This window comes from Carassius gibelio, chromosome A10 (genome assembly GCF_023724105.1).
Source record: "Carassius gibelio isolate Cgi1373 ecotype wild population from Czech Republic chromosome A10, carGib1.2-hapl.c, whole genome shotgun sequence".
NCBI lineage: Eukaryota > Metazoa > Chordata > Actinopteri > Cypriniformes > Cyprinidae > Carassius > Carassius gibelio.
In genome coordinates, this window is record NC_068380.1 from 7,434,009 (window position 1) to 7,459,918 (window position 25,910).

General features: G+C 35.5%; 5 protein-coding genes across 7 annotated transcripts; 4 read left to right on the top strand and 1 right to left on the bottom strand.

Annotated features, from left to right (window-relative positions):
- Positions 1-30: 30 nt before the first annotated feature.
- On the top strand, positions 31-4,889 carry LOC128020993 (dehydrogenase/reductase SDR family member 13-like). The gene is made up of 5 exons (XM_052607846.1): positions 31-395; positions 603-721; positions 3,397-3,520; positions 3,631-3,957; positions 4,042-4,889. Exons 1-5 carry the CDS (start codon positions 269-271, stop codon positions 4,278-4,280), a joined length of 936 nt encoding a protein of 311 aa, XP_052463806.1. The 5' UTR covers positions 31-268; the 3' UTR covers positions 4,281-4,889.
- A 163-nt stretch (positions 4,890-5,052) lies between these two features.
- On the top strand, positions 5,053-7,809 carry LOC128020992 (dehydrogenase/reductase SDR family member 13). Its single transcript, XM_052607845.1, has 5 exons — positions 5,053-5,293; positions 5,425-5,543; positions 5,615-5,738; positions 5,884-6,210; positions 7,311-7,809. The coding sequence occupies exons 1-5, from the start codon at positions 5,167-5,169 to the stop codon at positions 7,568-7,570; spliced, it is 957 nt and encodes a 318-aa protein (XP_052463805.1). The 5' UTR covers positions 5,053-5,166; the 3' UTR covers positions 7,571-7,809.
- A 4,325-nt stretch (positions 7,810-12,134) lies between these two features.
- LOC128020999 (pleckstrin homology domain-containing family B member 1-like) lies at positions 12,135-15,370 on the top strand. The gene is made up of 6 exons (XM_052607853.1): positions 12,135-12,561; positions 13,610-13,762; positions 13,858-13,960; positions 14,047-14,086; positions 14,181-14,274; positions 14,998-15,370. Exons 1-6 carry the CDS (start codon positions 12,525-12,527, stop codon positions 15,132-15,134), a joined length of 564 nt encoding a protein of 187 aa, XP_052463813.1. The 5' UTR covers positions 12,135-12,524; the 3' UTR covers positions 15,135-15,370.
- Positions 15,371-15,990: 620 nt separating this feature from the next.
- LOC128020997 (ras-related protein Rab-6A) lies at positions 15,991-22,571 on the bottom strand. Of its 2 annotated transcripts, none has more exons than XM_052607851.1 (8): positions 22,331-22,571; positions 21,053-21,111; positions 20,843-20,896; positions 19,562-19,667; positions 18,646-18,757; positions 17,815-17,908; positions 17,513-17,579; positions 15,991-17,368 (listed from the first exon to the last, which is right to left on the bottom strand). In XM_052607851.1, exons 1-8 carry the CDS (start codon positions 22,398-22,400, stop codon positions 17,304-17,306), a joined length of 627 nt encoding a protein of 208 aa, XP_052463811.1. In that variant the 5' UTR covers positions 22,401-22,571; the 3' UTR covers positions 15,991-17,303. The 2 variants fall into 2 exon arrangements, with proteins under 2 accessions (XP_052463811.1, XP_052463812.1); XM_052607852.1 differs by lacking the exon at positions 19,562-19,667 and adding an exon at positions 19,817-19,922.
- On the top strand, positions 21,761-25,245 carry LOC128020996 (39S ribosomal protein L48, mitochondrial-like). 2 transcript variants are annotated; one of them, XM_052607849.1, is made up of 8 exons: positions 21,761-21,856; positions 23,679-23,731; positions 23,999-24,030; positions 24,134-24,216; positions 24,307-24,476; positions 24,640-24,742; positions 24,861-24,950; positions 25,078-25,245. In XM_052607849.1, the coding sequence occupies exons 1-8, from the start codon at positions 21,776-21,778 to the stop codon at positions 25,153-25,155; spliced, it is 690 nt and encodes a 229-aa protein (XP_052463809.1). In that variant the 5' UTR covers positions 21,761-21,775; the 3' UTR covers positions 25,156-25,245. The 2 variants fall into 2 exon arrangements, with proteins under 2 accessions (XP_052463809.1, XP_052463810.1); XM_052607850.1 differs by lacking the exon at positions 21,761-21,856 and adding an exon at positions 23,104-23,504.
- The last annotated feature ends 665 nt before the right edge of the window (positions 25,246-25,910 follow it).

Here is a 25,910-nt window from a genome sequence, read left to right on the forward strand (position 1 = left end):
CGACCACCCTATAGAAACATGGACATGGTTTCAAAATTTCATCGACAGAGGCCTGGCCTGTCAGCAGCTTACTGTAACAAATTGCTTTAAATCAGCGCAACAGTGTTGTAGTCTTCAATATAATAGCTTTGAGGGTTGTTTTTGGTTTTGTAATCTGAGGAGGGCATCGAGGGCGTGTTTGGCTCCAGCAAGTCTTCCTGTTCCCAGTCTGGAGGAAATTGCTCTTTCATAAATAAACATAGCAGTTTTTTGCTCTGATCGTTTGAGCATGTTTACCGTTCTGCTCATTTGCGGAGGACTCGTCGGGTTTTACCTGCTGATGTGGGTGACGGTGTTGCAACAGCCAAAATGTAAGAGCACAGCAAAGCTGTACGGGAGGACAGTGATCGTGACTGGTATGTGCTCAGTTTCAATTCAGGGTATTTGATACTCTCTTCAGCCACGCATGGCGTGTCCCAATTTGATCATTATTGATAATGTTAAAACGTTTTTGCGCATTTTACGCTTCTCGTAAGCACTCCAAACGGACATCTCGTCCACACAGGCAATCGTGTTATGCCATTGAGTAGATGCGATTGACATTTGAGTTGGTTTAACTGCAGGAGCAAACACGGGAATCGGTAAAGCCACCGCGCTGGATCTGGCAAAAAGAGGAGCTCGTGTGATTCTCGCCTGCAGGGATGAAAGGCGAGCTCAGGCTGCTGTCACAGACATCCAGAGGGTGAGAGCTAGCATTGTTTCTTTACTGTTCAGGATAATCGCCGTTTCTAATAAAATAAAAAAAATGAAGTTCCGCTAGGAGGCTCGTGGAGCCACTGAGCTGCATCCAAATCTCACATGACTGGTTTTAAAAAAGTTTCATAGTTTAACTTGATTGGTATCTTATATTATACAAACATGCAGCACTAAAATAAAAATATTATCTTTTAAACATTTAAAGCGTCAATAGCTTTTAGTAAACACCTTCTTATCACGTTATTGTCACTAGCTCTGTCTGATTTATAAAGGTTTGTTACCGATTGACAGTTCCACCTATTATCAGCTATAAATGCAGGTTTTAAAAACCCAAAGAAAAATGGAAATGAGTCTCATTTGACTTATAGCCTATTTTAAACAATTATTTTAACGTGACCAGGCGTTTTAAAAACGCGTGAGAAGCTGAAAAAGCAAACAATGCGTTACGGTTAGAATTCTGTTTAATACAGTTTTAAGGTCGAAAACAACATTTTATAATTGTATCAGAAGACTAAAAAAGTTAAATAATTAAAAACTATATCGTTTGATGTAATAAAATGAGTGAATCTTCAAAAAAGATCACGGGCTTCGGACAATACAGGTACTGGTCATAATTAGAATATCATCTAAAAGTTGATTTATCTCACTAATTCCATTCAGAAAGTGAAACTTGTATATTATATTAATTCATTACACATAGACTGATATATTTCAAATGTTTATTTCTTTTAATTTTGATGATTATAACTGACAATTAAGGAAAAATCCAAATTCAGTACTATCTCAGAAAATTTGAATATTGTGAAAAGGTTCAATATTGAAGACACCTGGTGCCACACTCCAATCATCTAATTAACTCAAAACACCTGCAAAGGCTTTTAAGGTCTCTCAGTTTAGTTCTGTAGGCTGCAGAATCATGGGGAAGACTGCTGACTTGACAGTTGTCCAAAAGACGACCATTGACACCTTGCAAAAGGAGGGCAGGACACAAAAGGTCATTTCAAAAGAGGCTGGCTGTTCACAGAGCTCTGTATTCCAAGCACATTAATAGAGAGGTGAAGGGAAGGAAAAGATGTGGTAGAAAAAGGTGTACAAGCAATAGGGATAACCACACCCTGGAGAGGATTGTGAAACAAAACCCATTCAAAAATGTGGGGGAGATTCACAAAGAGTGACTGCAGCTGGAGTCAGTGCTTCAAGAACCACTACACACAGACTTATGCAAGACATGTGTTTCAGCTGTCGCATTCCTTGTGTCAAGCCACTCTTGAACAACAGACATCGTCAGAAGCATCTCTCTTCAAAAAGGACTGGACTGCTGCCGAGTGGTCCAAAGTTATGTTCTCTGATTTAAAGTAAATTTTGCATTTTCTTTGAAAATCAGGGTCCCAGAGTCTGGAGGAAGAGAGGAGAGGCACACAATCCACGTTGCTTGAGGTCCAGTGTAAAGTTTCCACAGTCAGGGATGGTTTGGGGTGCCATGTCATCTGCTGATGTTGGTCCATTTTGTTTTCTGAGGTCCAAAGTCAACACAGCCGTATTCCAGGAAGTTTTAGAGCACTTCATGCTTCCTGCTGCTGACCAACTTTATGCAGATTTCTTTTTTTAACAGGACTTGGCACCTGCACAGTGCACATAGTGCCAAAGCTTCCAGTACCTGGTTTAAGGACCATGGTATCCCTGTTCTTAATTGTCCAGCAAACTCGCCTGACCTTAACCCCATAGAAAATCTATGGGGTATTGTGAAGAGTAAGATGCAATATGCCAGACCCAAGAATGCAGAAGAGCTGTAGGCCACTAGCAGAGCAACCTGGGCTCTCATAACACCTGAGCAGTGACACAGACTGACCGAGTCCATGCCACTCCGCATTGCTGCAGTAATTCAGGCAAAAGGAGCCCCAACTAAGTGTTGAGTGCTGTACCAGCTCATACTTTTCATGTTCATACTTTTCAGGTGGCCAAGATTTCTAAAAATCCTTTCTTTGTATTGGTCTTAAGTAATATTCCAATTTTCTGAGATTTGGGATTTTCCTTAGTTGTCATTAATAATCATCAAAATTAAAAGAAAAATACATTTGAAATATATCATTCTGTGTGTAATAAATGAATATAATATACAAGTTTCACTTTTTGAATGGAATTAGTGAAATAAATCAACTTTTTGATGATATTCTAATTATATGACCAGCACCATATAGCCTACATGAGGTTTCCTCAAAGGATCGAACAGCATACTTGTGTTATTTTCATAGATGTGTCTAAAGTCTGCTGTCTTTTGCTTGATATTAAATAGAGCCCATAATGATGATTTCTCAACACTTGATTGAATTCCCCCACATGCAGGCACATTAAAATGTTGAAAACTGCTGAAAAGAAAAAAACAGCATCAACCAAAACCAGCCTAAGGTCATATGTAGGCCTTTATGTTTTTGTAGCCTTAAAGGTTTTTTGTAGAAAACGAATGGAATTTTTACCTCAATATTTCTCCATTAAAAACCTTTGCCCCTAAAAAAAAAGAAAGAAAAATATTACTATATAAATAATAATAAATAAAACTCCAGTCATATCAGTATTAAACAAATCCATGATTCTGCTAGATAAGTCAGCAGAATGAATGTAGGAATGTTGTGAAATCAGTGAACCGATGTGACTGCCACACAGGAATCCGGAAACAAAGAGGTGTTGTATATGCACTTGGATCTGGCCAGTCTGAAATCTGTGAGGTCTTTCGCTGAAAACTTTCTTAAGAAAGAATCCAGGTTGGACATTCTTATCAACAATGCAGGTAGCTATCAAATATATGCAATTTTATGTTATGCAATGATACGTTTTAAGATAACTGAAAATCAGCCACAGGATTAAAAACATTATATTGTTTCTTTTCTGTGTTTTTAGGACTTCTTGTTGGTGGCAAGACTGAGGATGGCTTTGGAAGGATCTTTGGCGTCAATCACCTCGGTCACTTTCTGTTAACCATCCTGCTGCTGGAAAGGTTAAAAGAGTGCGGCCCCAGCAGAGTTGTGACAGTCTCTTCAATCTCCCATTCAGGGGGGGAAATTGATTTCGACTGCATCAACACTCATAAAGATTTGGGTTTAGGAAATTCCACATTGGCCTTATTAAAGTTGTACGGCCACAGCAAACTCTGCAATGTCCTCTTTACGCATGAACTAGCCAAGAGACTCAAAGGCACAAATGTCACCTGCTACAGTCTTCATCCAGGTCAGTTTGTGTTAGCAGTAAGAAGCAGTACTTGATAAAATATCGTAGGTCATCATAAGTGATCAATTCTGATTTATTTTGTAGGCGCCATCAAAACGGACATCTGTCGCCACATCGTTCTATGGATTTTGCTGCTTTTCTTTGCAGACGTGGAATCTGGAGCTCAAACGTCTCTTTATTGTGCACTTCAAGAGGGTATTGAACCCCTGAGCGGACGCTACTTCTCTAAATGTGCAGTCCAGAATGTTTCTGCTAAAGCCAGAGATGATGCAGTAGCCAAAAAGCTTTGGGAAGTCAGCGAGAGGCTGGTTGGTTTAGCGTGAGATTATGGAGTTGCACTTGCAGTGTATTTAGTGGCACCTGTGGTCAACTGTGTGGGATAAATCTGTTTCTGTATATTATAAAAAGCCAGTGAAAAATATACTCTGACCACAACAAAAAATTATATTCTTATAATGAAAACATTCTTTGATTGTTTTACACATTGTGTTTGTGCAAATATCTCTAATTAGAAATAACATTTTGAATGTTAAAAAAACAGTTAAAAACCAGTGTATATGAAATGTTTTCCCTTCCTGAAGTTTACCAGGTTTCCTCTGCATAAATCATGTTTCTTTGTCATATCAGAGCAAAGACGTAACTCACTAGGTGTGTCTGGGGATACCTAGGCCTTTACTGTGTGTTGAATGTGTCACCTCTCCCAGTTAGAGTATGTCTTTGATTTAGTAAAGGAACAGCATGCACTCTCACCTGTGGATTCCATGCGTCAAAATACGTCAAGGAATGCCAAAATTGTTGGCCCAGTTACTCAATTTCTCCATGATAATGAGACTCAGAATAGCTTGGGGTGTTAGTTCTTTGATGATGTCTTCCCACTCAAACAACTTTCAGTCGTTTCCCTCAAAAACTGCATTTAGTCTCCCTTTTTTTTTTGTAAAAATAAATAATAAATAAACTCTTTAACTGTGAAAGAACCTTTAACTGGTTTGTTGTATAAAAAGCGCTACTCAGTTCACCAACCATGACAAGATATTAAGATAAAAAAGCAGTCGTTGGCCTGGATCGTTATATTGTTAGCTTGAGCACAAGCAAACCGGTTTCGTTGAGTGCTCGTGAGGTGATGGAGGAAAACTTCGAACCGGTTTATCAGGCTCAGCCCGGGTGGAGAACATAAGAACCGCCCGCAGACGCCGACAGTAGGTCACAATCATGATCCATCTCATCATCGCTGGTGTGCTTGTCGCAGCTCTTTATGTCGTCTTAGTGGAGACGCTCTTTAAGAAGTCGAAATGTAAAGGAACCGCTGATATGACCGGGAAAACGGCAATTATTACAGGTGAGGTTTTTGATAAACATACAAATCACCTCTGGAAAATGACACGTAGCATTCTCTTCTATATATGACGTGGGACGCTGTGCCGCTGTGTTTAGTTTTGGACATGAGAGATGTTTGGTTTGATGTTTCAGGCGGGAATACTGGTATCGGTAAGGCCACAGCTCTAGATCTGGCAGGTCGTGGAGTAAGAGTCATTCTGGCCTGCAGAAACCAGAAGAGAGCAGAGGCAGCTATAAATGACATCAAAAAGGTGAGGACCATCACTTCTGACCACTGATTAAAGAGTTATGAGTGTTTATTGAAGCAGTGTTTGTTGTTCAGGCCACAGGAAGCAATGATATCCTGTTCATGGAGCTTGATCTTGGAAGCCTCAAATCTGTGCGAGCTTTTGCTAAGAACTTCCTCAAATCTGAGGCAAGACTGGATCTGCTCATAAACAATGCAGGTAAGCAAAATCCTCAAAACGGTTTCAAATCAGAATGTAAACAAATGTGGGAAACATAGGTAAAAGTTAGGCCAACTTGATTGACCGCTATCTGAATACTACAGGGAACATGTGGCACTGTATTCAAAGGTTTTTTCATGTTTAGGTCTTGTGGCAGATGGAAGAACCGAGGATGGTTTTGGCATAGAGTTTGGAGTAAACCATCTTGGTCATTTCCTGCTCACGTGTCTTCTCCTGGACCGTCTGAAGGAGAGTCCTGCTGCTCGCATCATCACTCTGTCCTCCATGGCCTATCGCTGGGGCAAGATTGATTTCGATTCTCTTGTAGCTACCAAAGACCTGGGGTCAGGGCGATACAGCTGGCAGTTCTTCCAGGCCTACTGCAACAGCAAACTCTGTAATGTCCTGTTCACTCACGAACTGGCCAAGAGACTGAAGGGCACGAATGTCACCTGCTACAGTGTGCATCCAGGTAAATTATACTTTTAAGAAATAAAAAGTTGCAGTTCTGTTTTTTTTTTTACCTACCTTCATGTTATTCAAAACCCATATGAATTTTTTTCTCATTCGTTTGCACATCATTCAAATTCCTCTTTTTGCGTTCCACAAATAAAGAGTCATACAGGTTTGAAACGTCACAGTGTTGAATGTCACATTTACTAAAGAATGAATGTTTTCAGTGTGTTACTTTCCATTTCTTTGTCGTTATTTATGAAATTGACTAACATTAAAAATAGTTTCAAAACCAAATTTTTTGATATTAAAAGAAAAGGTCATAATGAAATTTTGGCAATATTTAGCTGTCAAACAAAGGTAAATTATCAAGTCATACACCAGTCACTTTCAAACCAAGCAGCTTTCTGTTGGCCAACTTGGCATATCTGCAATAAACATGGAACTCTGGGAAATCTGTGTGGGGATATCTTTCACCCTCTAACCTCTAACAATTGGATTTCGTTCTCAAAAATGGGCAAACAGTGACAAATATGACTGTACTATGACTGTACTTATATAGTACAGTCATATTTGCCACTGGTTGCCAATATTTAACATATGTTAAATATGACCATATATTAACGAAAGCTCATACTGTCTAGTAGGTACTACGTTTGGTTTGAAACTTAGTAGTATAAATGAAATTCTGATGTACCACATCTGTCACCATCACGTGACCTATCAGCATCAGTTGTCACTTGAGTGCCATTCACATCTTTTTGTTTACTAATCATGAATACACACTTATTTGTTCATAAAACCAGAAGGTTTACAACCAACTGCTGGTATGCAATACCACATTCCTGGTGGGAATTCATTTTTTTTTTTTTTTTTTAAATGATCAATAATGAGATGATTTATAATGACATGATGAATAAATAATAAGAGTTAATGAGACCCATAGTTTTTGTGTATAGTTTTGTTTTGCATGTGAATTCCAGATCAATCATCTGGAATTTTCAGAGCCATTTCCTGTTTTTTGATAAGCCTTCTGTCTTAAATATTCACTGCTGAATCACCAATCAGTTGTTCAGTTGGGTTAAACAAATACATAATATTGTATGATCCCTTTTGCAGGTGTTGTAAAGACTGAGCTCTCCCGCCATGTGAGTCTCTGGCAGAAAGTGTTCATCGAGCCAGTGGCTAGACTGCTGTTCCTGGACCCAAAAACTGGAGCCCAAACGACTCTGCATTGTGCTGTACAGGAAGGAATCGAGCATTTCAGTGGACGTCATTTCTCATGCTGCGCTGTGGAGAAAGTTAGTGCCAAAGGTAATGATGACGCAGTGGCCAAAAAGCTTTGGGAAGTCAGTGAACGACTGAGCGGTCTTTCATAAAACCAGATAAACTGTTTTATTTCTGATGGCTGGAGACTATCTGTGAACTTTATCCCTAAAGGGGTGAAAACGTATGAAGTGATGAAACTGATTGTGGCATTTATTATTATTTTTTTATTTTTATGGATGGACAATTATTTTACAAGGTTTAGAGTGTTTTATTTGTGTTTACATGAACTGCTATATGCTGGTGTGAGTTTTTTTTACTGTATTAAAGTATCTAATGAAATCACTGTCAACTTCGTTGGTTCTTTATTGTAAGAAATCTGTTAACTTAAATTATATTGTGTCTTAACGCAAATGTGAGCAATATAGTCAGGTTTCTTGACACACATGCCAATCCCCAATTAAATTAAATTCAGACAACCTTACCTTTTGTTACATATTGCAACAAGTCATAATCTAAGTATGAAAGCTTATCTAAATTGTGAGATTAAAGTTTATTATTATTATTATTACTTAAAAAATTGACAGCACTAATTCGTGAACATCTCAAATGATGACGTTGTCACTTAATATAGAATGTTAATCGAGGTCAAGTGCAAAATCTCCTTAAAAACAAGCTATTTTACTTGTAAATGTCCTAAGCAGGTTTGTCTAGGTCTAGTTAGCAGAACACGAAGTGATCTTAGTGTTCTCTAAGTAAAGCCCACAAGTATTTGACCCGTGCTTACTTGTACAAGAGCATGTGTCTTAAAAGCACATTCTGCTACAGAGAATGAAACAAATATTTGTATAAACTTAATGAGGTTAGAGGGTTTAATGAGTTTGTGACTTCATGCTAAAGCTAAAATCCGCTTGGGGCCCAATCGGGCAGAATGTGTTAATAAGTTATGAAAGTACAGGTCAGTCATTGTGGTAAAAATCAGGTAGAAAAACTATATAAATACTGTTCAGTCTCTTGCACAGACCAATCATTTCTTGTCTTTACACATCAATGTATCATCACGAGCCGCAGGGTTTAATTTTCGTTTGTGTGTTTTTTTTTCATTTATTTATTTTTTATTATTGTATGTTTTAGCCATGATTCCCATCCACTCACCTTATAAGAGTGTTAGACTGCAATGGTTTGACTTAAAAATCTTGGTTTGTACAGAAGAAACAAAGTCACCTAGATCTTGGATGCCCTGGGGGTTTCAGCAGCAGAGTGGAATGTATTTATACAGAAAAAACAACTAGAAGCGAATAACAACAGAAGCAACACACAAAAGTTAAAAATGGCCCCACCCACCCGTTTAAGGGTGTTACAGAAATTGAACAATTACATTTATCCAATTTCATTGTGAACCATTTCACAATGTATGTTGACTGAAATGATTCAACAGAAAAGGATTTCATAGCAGCCTCTGTACAAACATTACGAACAACATGAAATCTGACAGGAATTAATCCGTGCACCTTCCGTTTTATATTTTATTTCAGTTAATGTTTATTTTATTTCAAGTAACACATTTTACTTAATGGTTTTAGGATTAGTTAGATGTAATAACACTAGGCCTCAGTGTTTCAATTGTTAACTAAAACTAAAACATTTTTTGAAATTCTTTTTTTATCATAAAACATAATATTAAAAATAGCTTTCATACCTTTAAATAAGGTTGAAAATGTAAGAAGAAAAGCACATAAGTAAGACAAATTAAAATTAGAACATTGAATTTGTCTGGAAAATCTAACTGAAAATAAGTAAAAGTTCAAGTACTAAAATAACTAAAGCAGAAATTAAATAAAAATAATTTTCTATCTTAATAGAAATATTTTAGAAAAAAAATGAAACGATAAATGCACTTAAAATTACTAAACATTGAAAACTGAAAATATACAAATAAAAGCGGAGTCAAAATATGTTTTTTTCTTTAGAAAAAATGTAAAGTTTATTTGAAAGAAGTTCAATTAATAAATGCAAATATTGTGTCTTTTTATTAATCAACATTTTAAAGACAATCAGGTAGTGAGATGAAAAAATCACTAAAAGTGTTATCATGTGAGCTTTATTATAAAGCTTTATGGTTTGCTGTGGTGCTCTGTGTCTTACTGATAGCCATTTAAGGTGGGGACAGCTACAGAATATAAACACTGTGGGTGGACAAGCAGTTTGATCCAGAGCTGACAAAGACACCTGGTGGTAAGAAACAGCTATTACAGAAAATATTTTAGCACTGAACACAGGCTTGCTGTAAACATGAACACAGAAACTTTTTCAATTTGGCCATTGTTCTCCAGCATTATGTGTATAGACCTGCATATTCATGCTCTTGTGTGTTCCTGCACTCTCTGGTCTGTATAGATCCTCCATTAATACTGCGGGAAAGATGCCCACTGCGCCACTGAACTCGCCCTCCCAGAGCCCAGAACCCATCAGCTTCTTGGTTGTGTTTGCTGAGAATGTAATTAATGGCTCCCTTTGGGGAAAGACAATTCATCCTCTGTCTGACTCTGAGCCTCATAGGCATACAGAGCCCTGGCCAGATTTATGGCTGTGCAAAAGAGGAACAGAGCAGAAAATTTAGCGTTTTGTTTGTTAAATTATATTAAGCATTTAGTACTAGCAATGTAAAAAAACTATAAACTAGCATTATTCCATATATTATACTATAACCAGTGGTCTCACCGCTGCCATGACTGTTCAGCTCCTCTGGGTGAGTGTGTCTATTTCTGGCTCTTGTTCTCCCAAAGTGCTGGAGGTGTGTGATTTTGGTGTCCATGCTGGAGAAAGACTAGAGCATCCTCAATAGAGAGCTGGAAGTCAGGAGTTGCCGTATTTCTCCGGCACAATATACCACCTGCTCTGCTCTGTTCCTAGCCTGAAAAACATAAACTTAACCAATAAATGGCAACATCATAATTGGCATCTAGTTAAGGGGTTTTCAAACCTTACATGCCCCAACAATAATTTAAATGGTCAATAGAAAATTAGAGATATAAAAAGACAAAATGTTTCTAAAATAACTTAATTTAAACACAATATGTATATTGTGAAAAAAAAAAATTATGAAAAAAGCTAGATATTTTAACTATTTTGTTATTATTTAGCAATTTCTTTTAATTATAATGCTATTTATAGTTAAACTTCTAATTATAATGCACGCGCACACACACACACACACACACACACACACACACACACACACACACACAAACAGACACATTAATGTTCAAAAGTTGAAAGATCTTAAAATGTTTTATGTATATATATTTTTAAAAATATGTATTGCTTATGCTCACTGTCTTTATCTAAAATAAAAATACATTTAACACAGTAAAAATGTTATTCAACATAACGTTTTACATTTTTATGTATTTAAAAAATAATTTATTAAAGTAGTATTTATTATAAAAAAAAAAGAAAAATAAATGTATTCCTGTGATGCAAAGCTGAATTCTGAGCATCATTCAGTGTCACGTGGTCCTTCAGAAATCATACAAATATGCTGATATGCTGGTCAAGAAACATTTATTATTATCAGATGTTGAAAAAAAGCTTAATTTGTTTTGTGGAAACCATAATCCCTTTTTTCAGGATTCTTTGATGAATAGAAAGAACAGCATATATTTGAAATAGTAATATAATATTGTAATATAAATATTCTTACTGTCTCCGTTGATCAATTAAATGCATCCTTACTAAACAAAAGTATTAATTTCAATGAAAAGTAGTCTAATTAGTGAAAATTATTAGTGAGTTGTGAAATTAGGTTATATAATTAATACATACGTATAGGAATATAAAAAGCAGTGTAACTCGACCTCAGATCCTCCAGCTCTCGTTCTACATCTAACTGCAGTGATAATGATCAAAATTTGGTCAACTGTCACTTTAGCTAAATTTATTCTACCTTCATCATCGTAAAATAATCACACACACACAAAAAAAAAAAAGCGTTCGTCACATAATGTTTGGGAAATGAGGCCATCTAGCGGTGGGTGTATGTAATAACAAAGTGGGACACTCACCCAATCAAATTTAAATCCAATATCAGAAATAATAATATATATTTGTAAATAATAATAATAAGCAGTGGTAGTAGTAATATTGCATTATGTGTTTATAATATTAAAATAATATATAATATTTATTCTTGTTTATTGTATTATTGTATCATTATTTTTCATACATGTTATGGTCATGCATTGCAATAAATACATTTCTAGAAGTACACTGGTACTAAATGTGTTACTAGCTGTTCGTGAAAAGGTTGACACTTTTAAAACCAGTAAAATGAACACACCTAGGAGTGTTTACTACAGATTAAGGGTAATTCCTGATTCAGAAAAATGGCAGTGCCATGCAGTGATGACGAAGTTACTAATTACAGCTCTCACAGCTTCGGTTAAAAACAGATAAGTGGCTTGATTTGACTACTGCAATTACTCTGTTTATGATGGATGTAGCCAAAGATGAGATAAAGGTGTGCATGTGATCATGATGTGCTACTGTATGCCTATCCACATACATTTTTAGAACGTCTTTGTTGCGACTTTTTCAGACAGGAATTAAGTTCATGAAGACATTAATCTTAATTAAAATCTAAAAAGTGCAACAGGTGCATTTTAGAGCTAATGTTAGTGTGATTCAGATGAGTGTGCTTCAGTATGCCTATTTAGCATTCAGTCTGAGCAAGAAGACTGTTAACAGGCTAAACTGATTAAACACAGTAATACACAATAACATGAAGTAGAGATTAAGAAACACAGGAAAGAATTTGAATATTCCACGTACAACCAGTAGGCTACAAACTCGCATGGTGCTGTAATCTGAGATTACTGGTCAAGCGAAGCTTCACTTTGGCCTGTTAAAAGGATTAGAGGAAGAGTCATCAAACTATTCCAGCACTACAAAACCCCTTTCGACTGTCTACAGTCAGTCATACCTCACAAACAAACAGGCATATCAAACAAGCACAACAGCACTAGGAGTATAGCTGTTGTTCCTGTAGCAGTTGACAGATCAGGCCCAATGGCTCTGCTCAAATCTGGCTGGCTCTGGAGACAGTGTAAGTACATGATTCTCATTGATATATGTTTATTTAAAGTGTTTCCTAATCTTCTCAAGGTATCTCTGAAAATTAGAAGTAGTTCAAATTTTAGCACTGAAAGATGAAAGAGGAAGATATAGATATCTTATTTGAAATTATATATTTCAAAGAGTGCTCCAGAAGGTTTGTAATGACACTCGGGTCCTGACACTGTTTGTAGTAATCCTCTTACTGTCAGTGTTACAGTACAGTACAGTAGCTGTTAGTTTAGGACCCCAGGTTGTTTTGTGCTAACCTAGAGAGACTCCAACACGTTACTTTTAAAGCATTATAGATGCCGATAGGGTTACATAAAAAAGAAGAAAAAAAATTGAATATGAATACTCTCCCCAAAATAACATCATGCCTTGCAAATAAAGTGGGTTGTTTGATTTTATAACGTTTGGAATAGAATTAGGAAACCAATCAACACCAGGAGTCGATTCCAAGCTAATTGTCTTCTTAAAATAAACAGAAAAGAAAATAATCATGAATGACAAATAAATTTAGGTCTGTTCTTTGTTAGTCTAATAATAGTCTAATCCTGTCGGATCAAATACATGTTTTAAACTTTAATTGTTATTTTAATCGGTATTAGTGCTGTCTTGGTGTTTTGGATGTGAATGACTCAGAGGTATTGAACGGACATATTGATTGAATGATTCAAAGTTTTATTTGTAATACTCGTAAAGATCTTTTCACCAAATGCTGTAACCTACAGAGAGAGTACATTTTGAATAAATCAATGAACAAATCTGAACATAATCAAAAGATTCAGTTCACAGTTCACAGGGATGAATAACATTTTCAAGTTCTAGCTAGCTTGTAAGGCTCTTCGGGGATGAATATTAGTTTGGTGATGTGACTGTCAGTTCCCAACCGCTTAGTATCTAAGAATCGATTATAAAAAGATTTTGGAAAAGTAGTTTGCTTCTTTATATGTATTGCCTGTCCTAAAAGACTGTGGAAATGAAGACGTATTCAGTCATATGGATTTTTATTAATATTTTATTGAAACTTTTCACAGCTTCAATCCTCAAGCGCTGGAAGTTGAACTGGTGTGACCTGTGGATAGATGGGAGCTTTGTTTTCTACAAAACTGAGTCCAGAAGAGACTACGAGACCAAAGTGAATCTGAAGGCCACCTGTGTGAATGTGAAGTCTGGACTGGAATGTCCAAGTAGGAAGGAACTTTTTCAACATTTCAAATTATTCGGTCGTGGAGAAAGTACATGTGCATGGTATGAAATATGTTAACAATGTTTTAATGAGCAGATGTATGTCCACCTGAGAGTCACCCCAGAGAGAATCTGCTGGTTGTTTATCTGAGGCGTGGGAATATGCTGATCCTGTGTGCCAACAGTGAAGATGAGGCACTGTAAGTCTTGACATTTTAGCTTAACCCCTCCCACAACATATGAAGCTCTTTCGTCGCAAATTCATTTCAGTTCTGTTACTTTTCAGGGCCTGGAAACTCACACTCATGGAAGCGAAAAGAAATCCTGTGAGTTTATCTTTTACATTCAGGATGGTTTTCTGTTTATTGTAATTATTATTTGTTTTTTTTATAAAAATAATTTTTTTTTTTACTCTCATAGGTTTTCACATACAATCCCTATGATGATACATACCAAACCGTTTCAGTTGACAGTCATAATGCAGTGTACATCATGCCAAGTCCAGGTAGTGGAGGTAATTATACAAACACATCATTCATTCTGCAGAAAGCACAGAGAAAGTGCTATTGCCAATTTGTGTTTCTCTATACATTGATACAATACATTGTTTTAATTACACCATTTTATGATTATTTCATTCATTTCCTTACAGCACACTTTACTGCTACTTTAAAGCTAAAATTATTTAAGTGAGAAAAATAGGAAAATTAAAGGAATAGTTCATCAAAAAAAAAAAAAAAAATTCTGCAAATGTACTCACCCTCAAGATATCAAATATATACATTAGATGAGTTTGTTTTTTCAACCTAACTGATTTGGAGAAATTTAGCATTACATCAATTGCTCAGTGCTCACCAATGGATCCTCTGCAGTGAATGGGTGCCATCAGAATGAGTCCAAACAGCTAATAAAAAGTAATCTCTTGTGAATCAGTAATGAAATATGCAAAAAACATGGAGTCATGTGGATTACCTGTTGTTTATTGTGATGTTTTGATCAGCTGTTTGGACTCTCATTTTGACGGCACCCATTTACTGCAGAGCATCTATTGCTGGGCAAGTAACTGTTCGGAATCTTTTACATGTATTTTTTGTTTGTTTTAAATGTAACAGTTTATTACCACTTTGAACTTAAATTTGAACTCCTTGATTTTCAGTGGTCTTATTGATTCCCACTGTAGAAACTGTTTCATAAACAAAGAAACATTTAACCAGGGATGAACTGTGCTTCCCTGCAGGGACTCAGCATGTCTGGGTACACAGAGACACTTGTTACGACAATTTTGGAGAGCAGATTGCTTTGGGCCTCCTGGCTGGAATGGCTGCAGGTGCAGCAATGCGTTCTCTTTTATGGATGCCCTTCTGGTTCTGCTGAGGACCAGTCAGACCTCCAGCAGACTGAGAGAACAGACTGGAAGCCGTCCATAATGCTCAGCCATAGCAAATGCTCCTGTTCCTGCATATGAATATGTAAATATGAGAATAGCTGCAGTCTTTTTAACCTCAGTGGGCATTAAGTGGTTAATCAGTGTGTAAAGGAGGGATTCTTCTTTTTTCATTGTTTACAGTTCTTTTGAATATCTATATAAAACTAAATAATAATTATGCACAGCTAATGACTGTTTTTTTCTTGCGGTGATGATTCTGCTTTGTGTATATTGTACATGTAGAGCTTTGCAAACTTGCTCAGGGTTTTGTCAGTTTTTTTGTTCTTTTTCTCAAGACTCAAGTTCTCCTATCAGTATTTATAAAAAGTTCCAAGATTTTTTTAACTCTAAAACACTAAACCCCAAATTAATTATGTTGCATAGCATGAGATTTGGAAGTGATCATCAGACTGTTGAATGCGCTTCTAATGCGAATCTTGCAAAACTCTTCTTACAAAAGAATACGATGCTGAAGTAGCCAACAAAAGCTGAATATGTTGAACAAGCCTTTGAAATACCTCAGTAATAAAGGCCTGATTATGAAATCAGTTCTCATGACTGACCAGTAGAGGCAGGCTGAACAGTATTTGCATTTGGCCTGTATACGCACTAATATGCTACCTTGCCAGTATAAGTTATAAACTTTAAAAAAAAAAATTATAAACTTAATATTGTTGTGCAAAATAAAAGACTTCTATTACATACAGAATTATATTAGATGGCATTTAAATGTTTGTGTTAACAATTAAAACTCCTGCATATTTAGTGTCATCAAGAAAAAATAAACAAAACAAAACAAAAAAACACTGTTAAATGCAAGATTTTTTATTACGGATGCCTCAAGATTGTGATAATTTTATTCAGTGCAAATAATGAGCATTGGTGTCAAGCAGTGTTGCCAGATGAAACTGGTTAAAATCCATTTGAAATGAATGAGACCATTTTAAGAAAACAACCAAACAAAATACACAAAATGCACTATATCATAAAAACATTTAGATCAGTATGGGGACAAATTTACCACTATACATTAAAAAAAAAAAAAAAAAAAATTGTGTCAGGTGCTTAGACCAGATTATCTAAATGCCTCCATCTACAAATTTTGACAAAACAAACAGTGTTTAAAAACAAAAAGACATAAATAAATATTAGGGTTCATGCTTGATTTAACGAACCAAACCATATCTAGTGTGTTATTATTACAATAATTAAAACTTTACAATGCTTAACAAAAAAAAAAAACATGGAAGCCCCATAAAACAAACCATCAAAGGCAATGTCTGCATATTATCTGTTAAACTTGATCTGATACTTCCCTTAATATACATGATATTTCTTTGCAATAAATGTAGTTCTCTTTGACTAAGCTATTGGCTTTCTAATGCTCAAAATAACAAGGAAAAAAACAAACAAAAATAAATGGCACCTAAGGAGTGAGAAAAAAAAACCCTGCAATGTTTGAGAGTTGTCTGAGCTAAAAGCAGCACTTGTTCCTCCAAAATTCCAAAAAACATTTGTTTTTACACTTTTCTTTCTTCCTTATGAAGAAGTCATTAGCAACGTCACAGATGTAACGGCCCATAGCCACATACGATGAGACCTACACTTGAATATTTCCAAAAACACTAGCAAACATTTCTGCCATCTCTGCACCGTGAATCTGGACAATATTTAACAAGTCCTTGCATAATCAAATATAGGTATCCTTCTCACATTAGTTCTGTAATTTCATTTATTTATCTTGTTTTGTTCCTATTCACGTCATTGTTACAGTAATATAAGTATTATTTCACATAAAACGAAACGTGGACAAAAACAACACTTTATAAAAAGTGTTTTAAAAGAGTGAAAAACCAAATCACCACAAAAGGTGTAACAATTAACAGAAACAAATAATAGAAAAGCAACAGCAAACACCTACACATTGTGCTTTCGAATTTAAAGTCATTTGAGTGGGCCAGTGGTAACCACGGTAACGAGGGTGACGGACAGGTAGTGTTCTACTCCCTCCAGGTGGGCGGAGCTTCTGCAGAATATCCAGAGAGATGCAGAGTACAACTAAGAGCGTCTGAAAGAGCGTCAATAAGAGACACGGAACAGATATGTAGAATAAATCCTCAGCATGAACAGCCGCCTTCGCTGACCGGCTGCTCTGGCGGCTTTTCCAATTTTATGTCAATCACTGAAGGAAAAAGAATTAAGGAAATATACAAAGTTTTCGTGATGTGTTTACACTGCAAAAGTATACAGATGGACAATTATGTACTAAAACAAGTGATGCATGTGTGTACATATGTAAGTTTATGCACATATTTGTGTAGGATACTGTCTTCTCTGCTCTTGTCTTGTGTGCTCTCCATACCAGGAAGAGCTGCTGCTACACGCCGGAAAAGCTAGACGAGACAAACACAAGCCCCATTATTAAACTCTTGATCAGAAAAAACAAGCAGTGTGTGGGGTTGTTTGCATTCAGATAAGTTGAATATTTAATCATCTGGAGGTCATCTTCTGAAGACACTGATAATGAGTGTAGTGTTCAGTAATGCTGTTTTTAAATAATAGAATTTAATAAATCATTAAAGCACATATTTCTACTTTTGATTTAAGTCAAATCTCGGCCACACTCACCTGTTTGACGTTGTATCCGGCTTTAGCGCTAGTTTCAATAAACATTACATTCAGTTCTTTGGCTTTCCTCTCTCCTTCCTCAATAGAAACTTGCCTGAAATTATCCCCAAAACACATGTAATCATTAAGATGTGCCTACTTCCGATATTTTGCTATTTTGATCAGATTTATAGAATATTAGTACTAGTTTGTTTCATTTTTTTAAAAAAAAGGTGCTTTTGCCAACATATGCATTTCTGTTTAGTAAATATTATGTAAATATTGCATAAAATAAAATTGTATCACCTTAACCTAAAGTTTGGGGTCTGTAAAGTTTTGTGTTTTTGAAAAAGTCTGTTATTCTCAACAAGGCTGCATTTATTTAATCATAAGTGCAGTAAAAACAGTAATATTGTAAAAAATTACTACAATTTAAAAATCACTGATTTCTATAGTAATCTATTTTAAAATGTAATTAATTCCTGAGATGGCAAAGCTGAATTTTCAGCAGCCATTCATTCAGTCTTCAGTGTCACATATTCTTTCAGAAATCATTCTAATTTGCTGATTTGCTCCTCAAGCAAACAATATTATGAATGTTGAAAACGTTTTTTTTTTGCATGAAACCATGATGATTTTTTCCCCAGGATTCTTTGGTTCTTGAATATAAAGTTCAAAAGGACAGACTTTATTTGGAATAAAAATAAAATAAATTACTCTTTATCAATTTAATGCACCCTGGAATAAAATAATAATAATAAAATAATAATAATAATAATAATAATAATAATAATAATAATAATAATAATAATAATAATAATTTATCATGAACAAACAACCATTTACACATACCTTTTATCTGCAAGGTCTGTTTTGTTTCCCACCAGCATGATTATGACATCACCTCCCCGTTCTGTTCGGACATCATCGATCCATTTAGTGGTCTGCTGGAATGAGTTGACATCTGTCGGGGGGATTTCAGAAACACTGGGTTAATAATCAAGATGAGCCTCAGGGGGTCTATAGGGAATCCCAGGATCAATCACAGGGAGACACAACAGGAAGGGATAAAATAAGAGGAAAGAAAAGTGGGAGGTAAATAGCTGGAAGTGTCCATTCTCATGAATGCGTCACAGGAACTTAGTCTGCAGAAAGAGTTAATCTGAAAAGAAATAGATAAAATAATATTTCATTTACATCAACTACATTTCATCAATTTGTAAAATGGTCAAAGAATGCATATTCTTTTTTATAAATAATTCAAATATTTTTATATGACCAAAATATATTTGACAAAAAATATGTTTTTAGCAAATATAAAAATGCGTTGCTTAAAATAATGGTTTAAAAAGCAATGGTTGAAGAAGTGAAAAAGTTATTAGGGACTTACTTTTGAGCGTTGTGGATTTAAAATTTACTTTTGGCCACAACTGCCAAAAATGTACTAGTTATTTATATTTTTATTCCCCATTAAACTGTACACTGATACATTTTCTAAATGGCATTACTTAGCGGTTTATATTGTTTCATTAGCAGCAACAGGAAAGTGTGAAACTGTCAACCTTTAAATGTGAATATAAAAAAGGTGCCTACTGAAAAGGTGCACTGAATTGCAATTACAAAACGAAAAAAAAAAAGTTACAAAAAAGAAGATAAAGAGAATGAAATCACATAGAAACACAAAGGATGTGAAACAGAAAGAGACTGCGTTGAGATGACAGACAGCTTTCCTCTTCCTTAAGTTTTCCTGCCGAGGATCCACACTCACTTGTGATGTCATAGACTACCACGGCAACAGTAGAGTCCCGGATATAGCTGGGAATCAGACTGCGGAAGCGCTCCTGTCCTGCTGTGTCCCAAAGCTGCAGCCGCACCTGGCCAAATATTTTAGCACCAGAGATCCAGCATAGAGAGAGAGAGACAGAGAGAGAGAGAGAGAGAGAGAGAGAGAGTGGGGGAGAAAGGGGAAGAGGAAGAGGTAAGAGGAGGGGAACTGGATGCACAGCGGGTCTCAGATACCTACTTGTGATGTCGTAAACTACAACAGCAGCAGCAGAGTCTCTGATGTAACTGGGAATGAGACTACGGAAACGCTCCTGTCCTGCTGTGTCCCAAAGCTGCAGCCTGATCTGTGTGAATGGAGAACAAACAAACGAAAAGAAGGAGAATAAAGGAAAAAAGGGGGAAAATGAAACATTAAAAGGAAAAACAATAGATAAAAAAGGAGTTGAATGAAATGTAAGAAATAAAAGAAAAGCAAAGTGGACTGAAACATCTCAAGGGTTATGGTAAGGGTTAGGGTTGTGTTATGCCATCAGGCCTGCAGATCTTCAGAGTAGAAATTTCCAGCTAAAAACCCATCAAAAAGAACAATTCTTTACAGAAGGAAACACACACATCTGAACAAATAACTAGAGAAAGAGAGCAAAAGAGACACAGCGGGGGGAAGAAGGCACAGGAGTTTCTCGTGGTGCAGTTTACGTTGGGTTTTTACAGACACATCACAATATAAGTGTTCAAATTAATGTCCAACAAAGAAAATAAAACTAATTTTTAACGTTAATGTGTCAAATCAATTTAAATTATTTTCTATAATAATAGTGATAGTTAACTAAAAGTAGATGTAAAGTAGAATGCATTACAATAAGTGTTTATTTATTCATTCAATCATTTATTTAACACCATATCATCACCAAAGGTAATGTTCAGGTTATCAGCAACAAAGTTCATGCTAAAATTATTACTTTAATAAAATAAAAAATAAAAAAACAACACTAAACAATGTAACAATATTGTTCTTACAACAGCATTAAAACATTGCAGTTTGATTAAAATCAATATGTTAAATGCCTTTAAAAAATTTTTACAAATGAACTATTGTGCAGTCATAAAAAGAATTCTCTCCCTCAGTCATCAATCAGTAGCATCCCAGACATTTAAACATTGGTGAAATTATTTTACAGAACTTATATTTTTAGAGATTTAATATCTTTAAAACACTGAAAGGCATGTGCATTTACTGTTAGGAATAAAAAAATAAAGTACTTACTGTTCTGTCCTCAAGATACATTGTTTTCGACAAGAAATCAATTCCTATTGTGGCCTGAAAAGAAAAGCAAGGAAACGAAACTTAAAAAATACACATTATACACATACATTAAAACGGGATAAAATATACTAATCCACGCATCTGATTAGAAACATCCAAACAAATCAGAACACTGTTTAAAGTTGCAGAGTCAGAAAAATCTTCACTCACCTGGTAGGTATTATCAAAACTGTCATACATAAATCTGGTGATCAACGATGTCTTTCCCACTGCAAAATAAAAACAAGAATTAAATAGTTACTATCAACATTACATTCTTGTGAAGTTGTGACCTTCCAACTTTTTTTCAGAGACATTTCTGCATCAATGATTACTTTTATTGCCAATAAATTTTCCTAGAAGGAAAAGATCCAACCAGTTACACAAATTAAATGTCCATTTCATGTAAGTTCATCCTTTGATACACCTCACATTTGAAACTGACATGCTGATAGATTTAATTTCAGACGCATAACTTTAAAAACAAAAAAATCACTGAACAAAGGTCTGCATGAATGCACAAATCTGTCCAAATTCATTTCAGATTCACATCAGATTTTTCTCACATGACTGAAACATGCAGGGCAATTGCAATAGATTAAACGAAAACTGCATGTGGAATAACCACATGCATTAGTATTTATGTAAATATATGCAAACGGTTTGAATATTTGCAATGTTTTTTTGTTTTGTTTTTACTATTCAAATTTTTTGACATCCAGCAAAAGTCCAAGCTATTTTTTTCAGGATTAGTCTTATTAGAGTTTAAAACAAAATACTGCCACTTGATCTTATGCTTTATGCTGATAGCTAATTTACATAGAACCCAGTCCTGACTTGCTGTTGAATTCTGGGACCAGGGAATTTTTTATTTTTTTTTCTCACTAGCTCGAAATGAGATTGACAGGACACCTGTGTCAGATATGTCAGAAAGAGGAACGGATCATCAAACTGAGACTTCAGTGGTATCAATTAGTAAGTGTTGGTGTTTTTATCTTATGAAGACATGTAAGTTTTCCCGACCTTTGAAATGCGTATGTTCAATAGTAAGAAGATCCAGAACATTTCAGCATGTCAGCAAAACACAGAGATGTGGATATCATATTTACACAGGCGACAGACAAAAATATTCTATGAAAAGAATGTGAAGTGCAGTTCAAGACCAGACTTTATGGTAACAGCCAATATTTACGGAATTTCAATGAAAAACCTTGGCTGATTTATGATAGTTAAGATTTAAAATGATATCACAAGTTGTTTTTTGACATGTTTCAGTACAATTGTAAGCATATTATCAAATATACAACAAATATGAACACATTCCAACACAAAAACACATACAAATACATAACGTTATACGTTGCAATATAAGAAATGCACACACATATAAGAGACAGGACCAGTAGGTTCGGTTCGGCTCGGCTAGGTTCGGTTCGGTTCGACACTCACCGCTCTGTTCTCCCAGAAACACCAGCTTGAATTTGCGGAGCGGGTTGCCGAAATCTCCTGTTGCAGACATGCTGCCAGTTCCGCTAGGCCCAGTGTGGGAGTGAATGTGTTGCTATAACTATCAAAATGTTCTAAAGAAGAAAATAAAGCCGCTAGTATCCCAGTTGCTCTAATTCTTTTCAGTTAGACTCTCTGCGGGCCCAGTTCTGCGCTGCAACCTAACTTGATAGTCAGAGGTGGGTTTGACAGCTGAGCTCCGCCTATAGCGTTTGAGGGAATACGAAGGCATCCGTCCATTCAACACATCATTCTTGCCAAATGAATGACACAGTAGTGGATAATCAATAAGATCACACTGAAACTATTCATGTAATGTTCTCAATACCAATATCATTTAATTTATGCTCCTGATATTTCTGTATATTTTGATACAATACATTTCCTGTGATGTCTTTACGTTATAAAACGTACATTTAACAGGCTCGCTGAACTGATTCATTCGTATCCATATTCATATGTGATGTTTTTTTGCGTTCTTAAAACGTATTTGTTTGTGGAAATGAAATTATTTGTGTATGTACTGGACCGAGTGAGCGGAATGTTGTCTATATATGGAAACAAGGCGGGGCGCCAAACAAGTTAGGTTGAGCTTTGTAAGTGCCACGCCACGTCTCTATCCACGTGACTGCCCTGCATCATCGCGTTCCGTTAACCCTTGAACTGAGCAGTGTGGGAGTCAGGATTTAATCACTCTGTCGCTGCCAATTTTAAAATATGATACAATTATATGTTAAGAGAGGATAAATTACACGCATGCTTGCTTTCTGTGTCAGGAATTATTTATGATTATTATCAATAACCTAGATTTTGTGTATTTTTTATTTTTTTTTACTAATATTTCAACATTATTTTTTTATCTAAGCGGAATAGTAACTTAATATCTTAGTCAAATAAATAATACCGATTTCAACCGCAAAAGAGACGCTTCTGCTCCAGCAGGTGGCAGCAATGCGCCGGACGTACGTCTATTCACCTGCTGAAACCCGTGAAGAAGATCAGTCGCAGAACAAGTACATGCGCCTCTCGAAACCCTTCACGGATTTTGGCTATTTGTCTTTAAACTACCACTGAATCAAAATATTAGCGTGAAACAATGAACACTTTACTGAACAAGGTGCAGTATTTAGAGTATGGCATCTCAGTTGTTGGTGTATTGCAGTGGTTTATGCTGTTGACATGAGCCAAGGTCGTAGAGAAAGAGCAAACCAGTGTTTTTTTTTTTATTAAAAGAAAAAATGTATTGTATTTCCAATCATAATTTTTTGTGTGTGGTATTCTTTTGCTTCAGGTTTTATTGCTTCAGAACACACGGGCGCTGGTTTGTGCAGCATCATCGCTTCAGTAAGTGGCTTTTTATTGTTCACGTTAGATGCCTCATCTTCGATATCTATCTATATATATATATATATATATCTATATATATATATATATATATATCTATATATATATATATATATATATATATATATATATCGATATATATATATATATATATATATATATATATATATATATATATATATATATATATATATATATATATATATATCTCGATATATATAAAGGTTATCTTTAAAGCTGATCATTGTTTTTGCTCTAATGTCACAGAAGTCAAGTGTTAACTAAACAAATGCCATTGGGTAAGAGCATTACTTCTGTTATTATGTTTCGTTTTCACATATGTATGTGTATACAAATATAAGTAACTGACAGTAAGCAAATTATGTTTTTGTGTCTAACTAGGTGTTTTGCTGACTAACAGACATTATAGATCAATGCCCACACATGGTATTGGAAGATACAGACATCTTCTTCCAAAAGCATTGGTAAGACCTAAGGTTTTGTCCATCATCTGTGTAAAATGTTTTTATTACCAGTTAATAACATGTTTGAAATTAATTATTGTTACTATTCAGCCAAAGAAGAAGAAGGAGAAAGTTCAAGCGAAGCAGATAAAAGCTGCGACAGCAACAGAGTTTGGTGTGTTTAATGTGTGTGTTTCCGGTTATGACATGACTCTAGTGGAACACTATTCCCAATATATCCACAATCTCTGCAATCATTTGGACATCAGAGTCGATGAAAGGTGGGATAAAGTGTTTTTTTTTTGTTTTGTTTTTTTGAAAATATGCACCCAAACCAAAAAATATTCTCAAGTTAATGTATTTTCAACTATATGTTATTTTACATCCTAATAACTATTATTAGGTTGTGGTGAAAATAATGAGCTCTCATTTTATGTTTTAAAGTTGTGCCCTGCCTACGAAAACCACAGAGGTCATGGTGATGCAGGAGCAAGGCACTAAGATGTATGTAGATGCGGTCCTGAAAACCCATGAGCGTATTGTTCAGGTGAATGCTTTGAGCTTGTGTTTAGTCATATGACTAAGTTACGACATTGTTTGACTAAATGTAATTATTAATATAGGTGCCTGTAGCTATAACCAATTTATTGGTGGTTTGTTTTTAGATCAGTGAAATGAAGGCGACACTTTTTCCCATATTTATGGAAGTCATTCTGAAGAACCAGCCTGAGGGGGTGCGACTTTGTCTGAAGCAGGTCAGACAATTACACCTTACACATATTGACACTGTTCTTATATTTACTTAAAATCTTGTCTGGCTGCGTCTGACACTCCCATGTAACTGTAAGGCTTAATGGGTTTTTTATTTTGTTTGTTTTTCAGCACACAGAAGCAGATTATCAAGCCCGGTTCAAAACAAGACCTGAGCTTGAGGGGCTTCTCGCAAAAATTAATAATTAACACATTTAAAAATGTTTTTCATTTTCTACCCCATTTATGCTGTAATTAATCTGTGAAGCAATAAACTCATCCCATGAAATGTTTTCCATATTTATGCATTTTTGGCTTTAATTTGGAATTTGAGGAGCGTTGAAATCCATCCTCTCTCTCAGTGTGCTGTAATGTTGTTGGCAGTATCATAATATTCTCAATTTTATAAAATTATTCAGCAGCTGTTTTATAAAAGACTGCATTACCCGAGAGTTCTAGGTATTATTATTTATATAAACTGCATTAAAATCAGAAAATTATATGGTTTACCATCTTTTTAGAGGACGTTTTATCTTTGTATCCGCTACCGGCGGCTCGCGCTGAAGCTCATCCGCGCAGCAGCAGTCACGCGCGCGCCGCTGAGCTCTTCTCTCTGCTCGCGGAGGCGTTTGAGGTACTGAGCGACCGTAAGTGCACAAGAAGACAAAACCTAGAATATTAACATAAAATATAACACAAAAACAACCTTACAACAGCGCTGGAATATGTTTTAAAATACTTTCTATAAACGGTTTGATATTACAACGCTAATAATGTGTCCCAACGGTTTTTGGTTCCTAGAACGTTCTGGCAAAAATAAAAATACAAAATAACAATAGCAGTTAAAGAACGCTCTTCTCTTAAAGTGTGTTAATGTTCATTAAAGATTATGATTTGGATCTCCAAAATAAAACTAAAATACTAACGTTTGCTGTGATAGTATTCCTGGAGGTACCATGTGAATA

Bases quoted from the DNA above. Each gene is read 5' to 3' on its own strand.
- LOC128020993 (XM_052607846.1), top strand. From the start codon at position 269: ATGTTTACCGTTCTGCTCATTTGCGGAGGACTCGTCGGGTTTTACCTG. The intron at 3,521-3,630 runs GTAGCTATCAAA...CTGTGTTTTTAG, and splicing joins CATTCTTATCAACAATGCAG to GACTTCTTGTTGGTGGCAAG. The intron at 3,958-4,041 runs GTCAGTTTGTGT...TTTATTTTGTAG, and splicing joins CTGCTACAGTCTTCATCCAG to GCGCCATCAAAACGGACATC.
- LOC128020996 (XM_052607849.1), top strand. From the start codon at position 21,776: ATGAGATTGACAGGACACCTGTGTCAGATATGTCAGAAAGAGGAACGG. The intron at 21,857-23,678 runs GTAAGTGTTGGT...CTTTTGCTTCAG, and splicing joins GACTTCAGTGGTATCAATTA to GTTTTATTGCTTCAGAACAC. The intron at 24,477-24,639 runs GTGGGATAAAGT...TATGTTTTAAAG, and splicing joins GACATCAGAGTCGATGAAAG to TTGTGCCCTGCCTACGAAAA.
- LOC128020992 (XM_052607845.1), top strand. From the start codon at position 5,167: ATGATCCATCTCATCATCGCTGGTGTGCTTGTCGCAGCTCTTTATGTC. The intron at 5,739-5,883 runs GTAAGCAAAATC...TTTCATGTTTAG, and splicing joins TCTGCTCATAAACAATGCAG to GTCTTGTGGCAGATGGAAGA. The intron at 6,211-7,310 runs GTAAATTATACT...TCCCTTTTGCAG, and splicing joins CTGCTACAGTGTGCATCCAG to GTGTTGTAAAGACTGAGCTC.
- LOC128020997 (XM_052607851.1), bottom strand. From the start codon at position 22,400: ATGTCTGCAACAGGAGATTTCGGCAACCCGCTCCGCAAATTCAAGCTG. The intron at 20,897-21,052 runs GTGAGTGAAGAT...TTTTCTTTTCAG, and splicing joins GTTTTGATAATACCTACCAG to GCCACAATAGGAATTGATTT. The intron at 18,758-19,561 runs GTGAGTGTGGAT...TCCCCCCGACAG, and splicing joins GGTAGTCTATGACATCACAA to ATGTCAACTCATTCCAGCAG.
- LOC128020999 (XM_052607853.1), top strand. From the start codon at position 12,525: ATGGCTCTGCTCAAATCTGGCTGGCTCTGGAGACAGT. The intron at 12,562-13,609 runs GTAAGTACATGA...AACTTTTCACAG, and splicing joins TGGCTGGCTCTGGAGACAGT to CTTCAATCCTCAAGCGCTGG. The intron at 13,763-13,857 runs GTAGGAAGGAAC...TTTAATGAGCAG, and splicing joins GTCTGGACTGGAATGTCCAA to ATGTATGTCCACCTGAGAGT.